General features: G+C 32.2%; 3 protein-coding genes across 3 annotated transcripts; 2 read left to right on the top strand and 1 right to left on the bottom strand.

Moving 5' to 3' along the window:
• Positions 1-1,347: 1,347 nt before the first annotated feature.
• LOC139093640 (peptidoglycan recognition protein 3-like) lies at positions 1,348-3,936 on the top strand. Its single transcript, XM_070644414.1, has 5 exons — positions 1,348-2,081; positions 2,455-2,833; positions 2,893-3,017; positions 3,252-3,345; positions 3,403-3,936. Exons 1-5 carry the CDS (start codon positions 1,350-1,352, stop codon positions 3,690-3,692), a joined length of 1,620 nt encoding a protein of 539 aa, XP_070500515.1. The 5' UTR covers positions 1,348-1,349; the 3' UTR covers positions 3,693-3,936.
• A 142-nt stretch (positions 3,937-4,078) lies between these two features.
• Patsas (palmitoyltransferase Patsas) lies at positions 4,079-6,922 on the bottom strand. Its single transcript, XM_070644392.1, has 3 exons — positions 5,493-6,922; positions 5,214-5,432; positions 4,079-5,154 (listed from the first exon to the last, which is right to left on the bottom strand). The coding sequence occupies exons 1-3, from the start codon at positions 6,792-6,794 to the stop codon at positions 4,972-4,974; spliced, it is 1,704 nt and encodes a 567-aa protein (XP_070500493.1). The 5' UTR covers positions 6,795-6,922; the 3' UTR covers positions 4,079-4,971.
• A 4,809-nt stretch (positions 6,923-11,731) lies between these two features.
• LOC139093762 (neuropeptide Y receptor type 1-like) lies at positions 11,732-12,697 on the top strand. Its single transcript, XM_070644593.1, has one exon. It carries the CDS (start codon positions 11,732-11,734, stop codon positions 12,695-12,697), a length of 966 nt encoding a protein of 321 aa, XP_070500694.1.
• Positions 12,698-12,772: the final 75 nt, after the last annotated feature.

Genomic DNA, 12,772 nt, shown 5'->3' with positions numbered 1-12,772 from the left:
GGGCTTTTTCCTTTGAAATGATGAAAATATAATGAATAAATAATAATAATAATAATAATAATAATGAGTCTTTAGATACTGTATAACTTGCTTATTTAGTTGCCGATTGCTTAAAATCTATAAAAATGATGATAAACAGATATGATGAAATTGAAATTATCAGACACACCCGGCTAGACCTTATAAATATTCCTATTATTTTTATCATACAGTCCTACTTATCGTCTACTTTATTGGCAGTTATAAACCTATCCAAATAATTCCATTAAATAAACAATCAGAAGTTTAGTCAGCCTTGTAACTAATTGATAAAATCAAAAAATTTCACCAGAATGGATTAAACCGATTAATTTACCATTTTAGGTCATTAATCGATAAGCATGGGCGTCAAAACAATCGTCATTTTATATAATTGAACTTGTGTCACACGCCAGTAATGGTAAGCTTTCGCACCTTATCAACAAAAGTAGATTTTCTCTACAAACCAGTTTTCATTTCCAGTAACCAGTTTTTTTAATTTCTTATCAAAAACAAAACTTACAAAACAATAAGAGTGGGTGTGATCGATGGATTGATATTTCTGCTAATTGGTGATTAGTGCTTGAGAGATTATGAGTATAATATTGAATGAATTGGATGTTCTTTGATTTAGGAGGGATAATCATACACCAGAATATACCAGAATGGCACGAGTCGGTTACTAAATCGTCTACTGGAACCATGCAGTTGCTACAAAAGGCTTTCTATCTGACTTTATTGGTGGCCGAATCACAAAGCTTGGACAGATTCTCAGTGTTGACATCCAAATGGCATTCCTTTATTGTCGTCCTAAACCATGTTGCTTTTAAAGCACCAGTAAGTCAATCGATCCCAAATCCAGCACAAGGGCGGTGTGACTCTGACTTGGTGACGGATTCGAAACCATGCATCATGCAGCTTCGATCTACTCATCCGAAGAAGTGACTGAAGTGGTCCTAACCTTAACCGACAAAAGCATCCTTACTCGGGTAGGTGCCTGATGCTCTTGAGGTGATTCGATCACGAAGTAAATCCACAAAAGTCCAATAATTGAACTTTTAGCATGTGAATCAGTCGATGTTCTGATGGTCTTAATTATTATGACACGAAAATTAGGTAGCATTTTTGAGATTAAAATTCTGTTTAAATTTCCATAGAAAACTCCGTCAATCTTAATACTTTCAAACAAATGCCTTATCAAAGATTTTATTTTTAGCATATCAGATTAATGACTTTTTAAAAAGAAACGAGATAAGATAAAAAATCAAAATTATATTTCGAATGCTTTGATTTATTTGATTCAGTCTATTCGGAAATTTCAAGTAAATACGATGAAAATCGACGAAAACTTAGCAAATGTCTCAGAAATAATGGAAAGGCGGAGAGGATTACAAAGAAATGATTCATTTTCGACAACAACTAGTTCTAAAGCAGATGCATTTGTTAGACAACAGTATGAAGATTTAGCTAAATTAGCCTCAATAAGCGATAGTACATTAACATTAGGGTCAAAAAATAGTGCAAAATTATCAAATAAAGAAAGTGTTCATGTTGGTGACGTGATTTATGTCAATTATATCATACCAAATGATTCAACAAATTGTACCAATTGCATCTTTAATAATACTAATAATAGTCAAAAGCTAGATCGTGATAATGTCTCTGACACAGCTATTTCCATTTTCGACACAGAGAGTAACAGACTTATAAAGCATATCAGAAATAGAAAATTTATGTGGATTTGTATTACGTGTATTGTTATCGCACTTTTTATAATTATTGGCACTGTCATTACATTCGTAAAATTAAGACAACAATATACAGTTGTTGATAGATGTGTAAATTGTACGAAAAATGAAGAATCAACAACTGAATCTATTAGTACAAATCAGGGAACAAATACTTATGACACTACTCTGCCACAATTATTATTTGGTGATTTAGTCATTGCACGTGAAATGTGGAATGCTGATCCACCAAAGTCAAATAATATTTCATTACTTTCATGGCCGATAAAGAGGATTATCATCGGTCACACGTCAGGAGAATCTTGTTTTAATAAGGTACGAAAACATGATTGAATGTATTTTTTTATGGTAACTATCCTGCCAGATACATGGCAGGACTTGTGTCAGCTTGTTGTGGACTATCTTAGGTTTATCGACCTGGAGAGTCCCTAAATTAAGAAGTATGACGTCCCAACTCATCCGAATAGGACAGGTCGGTTAATCAATTCAAAATCCAGCACCAGGTCAGCATAACTCTGGTATTTTGCCGAATTTAAGCAGAATCAAGTACTAAGTCAGAGCCTGATTAACTGGCTTGATTAACTGATATACTTGTGCTATTAGGGTACCCTCTTAATTAAGCCCCTTGTTATAGAGTATAGCTCTCAAAAATCAAAAATCCAATAAAATCAAAAAAAAATATTTACAGCTCGACTGCTCAAAAATTATCAAGAGCATCCAAACAAAAGATCCTAATCTTGACGATATTCCATACAATTTCCTAATCGGTGGAGATGGAATGATTTACGAGGGACGTGGTTTCAATTATGAGGGACAACATTCAATGAATTTGGATGGCACAGATTATAATAGTATTGGAATATGCATTGCATTCATTGGAGTATACCAGGCTGATGCTCCAAATGCTTCACAACTTAATTTAATTGAATTATTCTTAAAAACATTCATTGATCTTGAAATCATAGACAAAGATTACATTATTGTATCGCAAGATGATTTAGTGGATAATCCAGTGCCAGCTACTGAACTCAATAAAGCAGTAAAGAAATTAAAGAATTATAGAGAATGTAAGTTGGTCATGAAAAAGTAAGGATTTCGAAAAATATTAAAAGAAAATTGATTACAGTGTACAAAATTTACCGAAGAAATCAGTGGAGTGCACAAAGATACAGAGGAACTCCAACAAAATTTAATGGAGTTGTTGAATCAATTCTCATAGGACACACAGAAACAACAGAGTGTACAGATTTGGTAAGAATATTTGATTTAGATAATCAGAGGTCGAAGTCGACTCGAATCGAATTTCTATACAAAATCAGAGTAGAACTCAAGACCAAAGCTCGATGTAAACTCGAAATCGACTCGAAGCCAGAGCTCGAAGAAAACTCGAAGTCATTGTTTGAAGTCGACTCGCAGCCAGAGTTGAGCTCGACTCAATTTCGATCTTTGTCTTATATTCTTGATCCTAACATATTTTTTTCATAGGAATCCTGTGCTATAAAAGTAAGAGCTATGCAATCAGATGCATTTAGCAGAAGCTATGATGATACATCATATAACTTCTTTGTTGGAGCTGACGGTAACATTTAGTACAAATTTCCAATCATTAATCTACAACATTTCAATATTTCTATAGGATTGGTGTTCGAAGGACGAGGTTGGGACAATGTTGGTGCTCATACAAGAGAATTTAATCCAAAATCTATTGGCATCGCAGCAATCGGAGACTTTAGTACAATCAAACCAAATAATAAATTGACAAACTCAATATTAAGGATTTTAGAAGATGCACAAGCACTAGGAAAACTATCATCAGATTATAAAATTTATGGTCGAAGTGATTTAGGATATTGGGGACCTGGAGATGCTTTTATGGATGTTATCAAAGAATGGTGTCGATATGGAAACAGAACAATGACATGCTGACATTTAATAAAGGAATATTTAGTCATAATGAAAATGCTTTGAGCTTTTAATTAGTTTATGGCATAAAAGTGTTAATTTTTTATCTCTTGTCCAAACTCATTTTACTTGTTTTGTTCGGTTTTTTAATAATCACGTCATTTAAATTCTATTGAAATCAGGATTAAAATAAGTAAATTTTTAGACTTTAACAGTCTTCAGATAAGATAGAAAGTAAATATTTATCAATTTTTTTGGCACGAGGATTATTGCATGATATGCAACTTTGTGGTGCTTTATGGTAAACAACATCTTCTTTTAATTAGAAACTTAATAAAGAACCTCAATTTTGATAAGCTTTGAAGCAAGAAAATTTTATTTATTCGATAACAAATTTTCAATATGTTGGCTTATAATTTTTTTTTTTATAAAATTTCAATAGAATAGATAAAACATTCAAATTTAATCATATCTAATAAATTCAAGCTATTTATGGAATTAAAGTTAGATAACGGCAATGCTTAAACTGGTTAAAACTAGTTACTGATACGGCAAAAATGGTTCGAGTCTTATGAATCTTCACTTAATTGAAATCCTGAGTAGCAAACCCAGCTGGAACCAAAAAGACACAAAAGCCTGTTTCAGCGTCACAACCTAACTTCACTAACAAACCAAGACCAGCTTTTCACTGACCTGCCATCGGCCTGTTGCCTGATTTATTCCACTGTGTTTTTCTAGTTTCTTACATTAAATCTTGCAATCAGATTAATAACCAAGTAACTTTCCCAGATCATTCAAATTCCAAAATTGCTAACTCTCATCATCAAAGTTCCAAATCGACATGATCTTTAAATGGAATTAAGTCAACTCGAGTCGACATCTTCATACAAAATCCAAATCATCTTCGAATTCTGCTCATTACCATTGCATCATCATCTAACTGCAAATCCATTAGTAGCTTGACATATTCCCAAAACGCCAAGAAATTTCAAAGCTTCAAATCACATCCTACAATTCACGAATTCCGTCATCCGTTTCCAATAAAAATCCTTAACACTACGTAGAAGCATCAAAATTTCTTGTCATTTGAGTTAAATTATTTAGGCTATAAAGTCGTTTTCTTGTGCAATAAGATTAATATTGTTCATCACGTGAAATCGTTGTAAATCATGAGGATCAAACTTTTGTTGAAAGCAGATTTTTTTTAAAGCTCAAAAAGTGAGTTGTGATAATTTTTTTTTCAAAAAAGATTTTATTCGGAATAAAGTGTTGATCTTGATGACCTCAACGATTTGAGTGATTTTCAAAGTTGCTCATCTAAAAACATTTCCTCATCGACCGGACGCATTAGAACAAATTCAAATAAATTCATAACAATTCCTCGTGAGAAGCGGTTATTATAACGTCCACGTTTGTCACGCAAATATGGATAGCGTTTATAATTGAACATTTCATTTGTTGTGAGATTCATGCAAGCATGTAGAATCTAAAAAAATTATGCAAATGATTAACAAATTTACACAGAAAACAGGGCAATAATCTTACTGATGTGGATGTCAATATCCATCCTAAGCCACAGAAGAAGAATGCTTCTAACAATCCGAGAACATACAGTATTGTAAATCCTTCAATCATAACGCAATAACAGGCAAAATAAATGGTGAATGAGCAGTTGACCGCAATTGATAAAACGAACAGGAAAAACCAGACACGATTTTTGAGACCGACACAGTTATGAATAAATGCACAATGATGGTCGAATGACTGCAAAATTAACAAAAATTTAGGAAATAATCCAAAAAATTTCAAAACTTTTTCACAAACCTGAACACATCTGTTGCAAATCCTACAATGTTTAGCTCTCATTGGTCGTAAACATCTGCAACTATGGCATAATCGTGACAAAATTGCATTACATGACCGCTTTTTCCACTTATCAAAGTAGGGTATTTGTTTTATTGCTTGATAATATGAATCTGAATTAATAGGAATATAGCCTGGATTTTTGCGATTAGCTATTATCCAACTAGCCCACATTAATAAGTTCCAATAGATAAAGACGTAGTGTGAACGTCGCAATGTATTCCATGTGAGTGGAATGCATCGAATGATATACATTGGATATCCCCACATCAGCACAGATACTAAAAATAAGAACAAAGGTCCTTTAGAATTTCCAGCTCCACCGAACAGCCATCCCCAAACTTCTGACAATGCTGGAAACCAGCGTGACTTCTTCTTCATTTCATTTTGAAGGAGCTTTACAATCTCATAATGGCGGTGACTTTGTGCTAACATAAGTGGTGTCTTTTCATTCTTATCCTTTGGTTGCAGATCCAAATTCCTTTTCTGACACAATAATTTAACAGATTGGATATTTCCAGATAAGCAAGATAGGTGTAAAGGCGTCGATCCAAAATTATCAGTTTTTGTTAAATCAACACCAGAATTGATTAAAATTTGAATAATTTCAGCATGTCCTTTATAAGAAGCCCAATGAATAGCTGCGTCACCATTAATATCTGTCAAATGATGTTGTGCACCCATGCCAAGCAAGTAGCAAGCTGTTATCATCTTTCCATACATTGCAGCAGTCATAAGTGGAGTCAATCCTTTAAAATCAGCTGTATTGACATTCACTTGACCCGTTTGAAGTAAAAGCTGAATAATTGCTGTGTGTCCTTTACGTGCTGCCCAATGTATCGGATGTGGTCCTTGAATTCCTAAGCACGGTAAATCAATTGGTGCATTTTTCTCAATAAGATACCGAAGAAGTTCAACATTTCCATCCAAGCACACCCAATGTGCAATTGTATATCCGTGCTTATCACGTGAACTTAATATTTCTGGTCCTAATTTATCAACTAAATTTTCAACTTCATTTATTTCACCTGACTTAAAGCAATCAAATATATCTAAATCGTCATCATCCATGGGATTTCTGAACAGCAGCATCTCTGAGCCACCACTTTCCGTCAGGATATTTGAATCAGTTGATGTGATCTCTTGCTGGTCATTTTCCTCATTCATTCCACATGATAATGTATTTAAATCTAACTCCCATACTGTCCTTCCCGTTGGTTGTAATGTTTGCGGAAATACACGACTACTTCTTAACTCTGTCATGTTTTTCTCCAGCTTGACTGATTATTATAATCCAAAAGTGCAAAAAGAATGAAGATTTTGTGGAGAAAGGAAGTGAAAAATATGTTAAATCTAATTTTTTAAGTCACTATGAAATTATTTCTGTATTTTTATTTTGAAAAATCAATTTATTGATCAAAAGAGGTTAAATGACATGCGCACAAGGGAGATTTATGAAAAATATAAGATTGCCAAAAGGATGTGGATGATTAGTAGATGGAAATGTGTAAAATGGAAAAGTCGTCCGAAAAACTTAAATATTTTGAATTTTATTTTGTTGATCAATAAGTAACAAATATTAAGAGTATTAATGCTGCAGAGAATTGCCTGATTATGTCACAAATTAACCTTAAAAATGGAAATTTTAAAAATTTTTTACAAATTTTTATAAATTAAAAATAATTTGAAATTCAATTTTTAGCGGAAAAAATGTTAAATTATGTTAAAGTTCTTAAAAATAATTTTATAGACAAAAATTCCGCCAAAAATTATGTCCAAAATAAATAATTCCAATACAAAATGCCCAGTTTTTGATGAAAATATGAAAAACATGTGCGTTTTCAGAGCCCGTTACGTTTTTCTTTATTTTATTTTTCATCATCCTATTGAAATTCTCATTCATTAGGGAATGTTCTGAAATTACGTAGCGGTAATAGAGCCCCCGAAAAGAAATCAAATGAAAAGAGCCAAATGATCATTTGTAAATTGTAACAAAAAAGAAGCTCAGTTCCCCTAAACTCTTACTAGTGTGGCGCAGCACACAAGTTACCCAGCACATCCCTAAACGTTACAGAATTTCTGAACGTTAACTAATACAGATTATAGTTTCTATTTATCGAAAGCTTAAATTATTAACATGAAATTTGAGCTAAAGTGACTATTTGCTGTATTTTTGCTGGAGAATAATTGTCCTTTTTCCTTGTCTCTACCAGAGCTTGAAGTCTACTCGAATCGGCTCGACCGACTTCGTGTATTGAACTCTATAAAGCTTCATAATGTACCAGACTGTGGAATTAATCAAACAAATTATGACAATGCTTTTAATTTCCGCATCTACTCCCAGACTTTTAATGATCCTAGTTACGCAAATCGAGATTCCCCTTATCAAAAATGTCTCTGAACCGTAAACGGAGTCAATAAACGCAAACAAAAGCAATTTGCAGAAATAAATGAGAGAAAAACATATGATTTCTTTATCAAGTGACCCCAAGAATCTCGGAAATGCGTTATAGATTTATTGCATGTGCAAGAATGTAAAGGCAAACAATTTCAGTCGTCGTTTTGAAATCGATGCAATCGGAAGAAATTAAAAATCAGTGAAGAGTTAAAGGATAATAAAATGGCAAATTCAAGTATTTCTCTTGCCTTTTCGAACCAAAAATTGTCAGTAGATTACGAAGAGTTTGAAATGTTTTACGAATATTTTGACAGAAGACCGATTCTGAGATTTTGTTACATTACAATTATGGTTACAATTGCGATACTTGGATTTATATCAAATGCACTGATCATCTACATGAATTTAAGGAAGTATAAGGACAGAAGTATCTTTGAATGGCTAGCAACTTGCATTGCATTTGGATTGATTTTGAACTGCTTCAAATATTTTCTATTGATGCTGTCGATTGTTACCCACGAAGTCACAAATATATTCACATGCTACATAGAACATATATCTGGTGATTTTTCAGATCCAATGATTATTTATTCTGCTGTTGTTCTGATGATTATCACAAAATTCAATCCACAAATCAGCAAAGTCCGAGGATTCCTACTTATTTTATTCATTTGGATTTTCGTTTTATTTTTGGCATATCCGATCTACAGCATCATAGTCATCCAAACTAGATTCAATGGTAGGGCAACTGGACATAACATTTGCATCCAATTTTTCCCAGGACAACACTGGAAGACCATAATGAATCGACTGTCAACTAAGCTGTATCTTGAGTTCATTGTTCCATCAATCATCATTGTGATCTACTTTTTTGCAACTTTATTATTCAAAACACCAAAAGTGATCAAACATTCAGGAATATGGAAGTACGTTGTGATTATTTCATTATACTTTTGTATTACATCAGTTCCAGTAAAGCTCAACATGCTATTCTTTCACACTCATGGTGTTACTTATTTGAAATATTCTTATGTATACTTTAACTCTGTCTTTATGGCTTCGATACTAATGATAAGTCCACTCACTTATTTCTGTTGCAATCGACAATTTTATACTGAAATTCGTGAATATTTTAATTTAGATGAGAAAACTGAGAATGAGAGACATGAAATATTTTGCGATGAGCGTATTATTATTTTTGATAAATAAAGCTATTAATACTAATAAAATCAATGAATTTAGCATGACTTGATTTCTTAGCTTCAGAGGTGGGTGACCTTTTATTTCTCGCGGCATACTTTTCTGGTAAGTCTCAACTGGAAAGGCATACGGTTTGTGACATTTTTAAAAAAATTGGCTACACATGAATTGACCACAAGAAAAAGGTTGCTCACAAATGTTCTAATTTGTCACTTAATAATCTGTTTGTATTTCCGTCAACGTTGTTTGTAGAGAAAAAATCTCAAATCTTGTAAAAATAATGATGATCTGAATTTAGAGCGTCAACAGATTAAGCACAGCATAAAGTTGATTTTGCTCATCTAATTTACGCTTCACGGTGTGAATATTATATGGTTAGTAGTCATAGACTGCATCCCGAGCCGCATAATATAGTTCAACAGCAACACGTAAAGGAGCTCGGGTCAGGTCGTAATCCGTGTAAGAGGTCGGAGGGAAGGAGTAATTTGATTCCTTTAAATGAGATCGTCAAAAATAAAAATTTAGACAAAATTGATTTGATGCAACTTTTGAATTTCCTATCCTAATCCTCTAACTACACCAGTGAACATATGTATATTATCAGTCAAAGCTGCGAAGATAGAAAACTTTAAATGCATGTAGCCCTGCATATAGCATTGAAAATAAAATGCGAAATGAATTTATTCAATGAATATAATTCAAATCAGTTGTAATTTGTATTTTGTTTAAATCACATTAAAAAACCTCAAAGCAGGAGACAAAAAAATGTCACAAGATAACAATCCAGAATTGGTGACTGAAGAACATGACTGGGAATATTTTCATCATCATCCTTATGTACTTTTAGTGCACGTCATTCTCAACATTCTCATCGTTTTAATCGGATTAATTGGAAATGTGATAATCATAGTGAAGATCAATAAAGGACGTCAGTTAAAAGCAGTGGATATTCTAATAGTTAATATTGCAATTTCATCAATATTTTATGGCTTTTTAATAGTTTCAAATATCACTGATGATGTTTATGGAGCATTGAACCTTACAGTATGTTATATTAAAGCCATGTTAGTTAATTACACAGCTGTTTCGACAATTGCATCAATATACAGCTTGATAATTGTATCAAAATATTACTGCAATTTAGATAAGTCATATGGATACATAATAATAGCAATAATTTGGATTATCGTAGCTTTTGCAGCTTATCCTTATATTTCTTTGGAACTTTACAGCTATAAAACCACAACGGGAGTAAATGTTTACTTTTGTGCTCCATTTTTTAACGAATATGCAGCATTTAGCAAATTAGAAGTGATTTTGATAACAATTGAATATTTAGTTCCAGTAATAGTTTTAGTCGTAGTTTTTACATACTTAAGTATGTCTTTAAATACCGAGAATGTGTCAACCAACAGAAACATTTACCATTATTCGTTATCTCTTGGCTTTCTATACAGTTTTGCATTTATTCCTATTATATTGTTTTTCATGTCATATTTGTTTTATTCAAAATTTTATATGACCTTTACATCCACAGTTTTATTATGTTATCTAAATAACCTAGTATATTTATGTAATATATTCGCTATTTGCTATTTTGATCGAGCATTTTATAGAGAAATTCAAGAAATTTTTGAAGATATAATTAGGAGAATACCTAATAACAGAGATTTGGAAGGTCTACTTACAGAAAATGATAATAATTAAACATTTTAGAATTATGTAGTGCAGGGCAACCTGTGTGTCGCGACACACTATTGTGGCACCAAAAATTATTCAAATGCTTTAAACCGTATGCCAAATGTGATTTCGGTCAAGGCTTGCAAACAAGTTGTATCGCGAAAAATTAAAGGTTGCGCACCACCGGTACAGTAAATTATAAGCTAGAGTGCATTATTAAGAATATCATTTTGAGCAACAAAGCGTGCCGTGACTCAAAAGTTTGTCCAACACTGCAATACATAATAAAAATATTACGACTAGTTCTTATCACAATGTTTACTTTAATTCAATTAAATCTATAAAATGTAAACAAACATTCAGTCTAGTGTTGCTTATTCATAAAACAATGCACACATGTACATTCTCATGTATTTTAAAAGAATTTAAAAACCAGCATTTCCGATTTGTTTTTCGCGTGTTATACTTAATTTGATAAGCAAACTTTTGTATGAATCAGCATAAAAGAGTAGTAAAAAGTATTTTTGTTTATAAATTAAATTTGAAATTTGGCTTGATTCCTCTTTTTCAGCAATCTATGAACACAGGTGCACAATTTTCATATCCGAATATTTATCAGATTCATTGGGACAATTTTTTAGTACAAATTTTTCATACCCGAATATTTTTTAGTACAAATTTTCCCCGAATATTTATCCCATCCATCGGGATAATATTTTAGTACAAATTTTTTCTGAATCTTCAAATCTTCGTCAACATTATCAAGTCAAAGTAATCAAAACATTCTTTTTTTATCAGAAGCATGAAAGTCGATAATCAGTACTTCCATTAATATCATAAATTCATTTCTCGCAGCCTAGTTTTATTCTCAGTATTAATCAAGTCGTTGTTCTATTCAGAAGTAAGACACACACAAAAAAAAATGATCGAAGACGACGATTACAATATTGTGACAGACATAGAAGAATTCGAATGGGAATATTTCGAGCACCGACCTGTTGCACTTGCATTCCACGTTATCATCGGAATTACGATAAGTTTCACAGGTTTTATTGGAAATTTGATAATTTTTGTGATGAAACTGAAGAAGCGACGTGATCGTAATGGAATTGTGATATTAATATTGAATGTGACATTTATGCTGTTAATTGCATCATTTTTACTAATTTTATTCATCATTGATGATACGCATCATGATTCAACTGGATATATGCAGTGCTTAGTGAGGAATTTTCTTCAGGAATTTTCATTCACATCCAAAAGCTTTTCCTACATCGCATTAATAATTGTGGCTAGATTTTATCCAAAATTAAGTGCAAGAAATGGAATTTATCTAGTCATTATAATTTGGCTTGTTGCATGCCTATATGGATATCCACATTATGACTATGAAATAGCTTTAGTTCCATTAAGTAATGATAATTTTAAAAGTGTTTGTGCTCCAATTATTTATCCAGGAGATAAAGAATCATATTTCACATATATCATTACAATGTTTACATTCCAGCATGTAGTTCCGACAATACTATACATTGCAATTCTTATCACGACAATTAATTGGGAAAAAAATGCAAATTCATCGCAAAATAGAAACATTTTCTTATATGCAGCTACGCTTGGCTTTATTTGTAACTTATCAATTGTTCCGGTCATGGTAATCATTATGGAACTTTATATATCAATTGAAGTTAGTTATGGATGGCTCATTATCATGTCCTACTTGTCACACATATTGATTGTCCTCAATCCAATCGTCTATTTCTATTTTGATAAAGGATTATTTAAAGAAATTTGTGAAATTTATCGAGTTATTGATTTAAAACTAAATGGAGAAGAAGATCCGGAAGTGCCAGAGTCAGAGGATACGCTGCGTATTATAAACAATTAGAATGTATGTTTTGTTTAATAACATTGAACTTGACATAGTTATGTGAACTTAAATATTTGTATTATTTAATCTCAG

This window comes from Chironomus tepperi, unplaced genomic scaffold (assembly GCF_022539635.2).
Source record: "Chironomus tepperi strain 1889 unplaced genomic scaffold, CSIRO-AGI_Ctep_v1 contig_337, whole genome shotgun sequence".
Lineage (NCBI taxonomy): Eukaryota > Metazoa > Arthropoda > Insecta > Diptera > Chironomidae > Chironomus > Chironomus tepperi.
The sequence above is the reverse complement of the archived record's forward strand: the minus strand, read 5'-3'. Positions and strand labels throughout refer to the sequence as shown.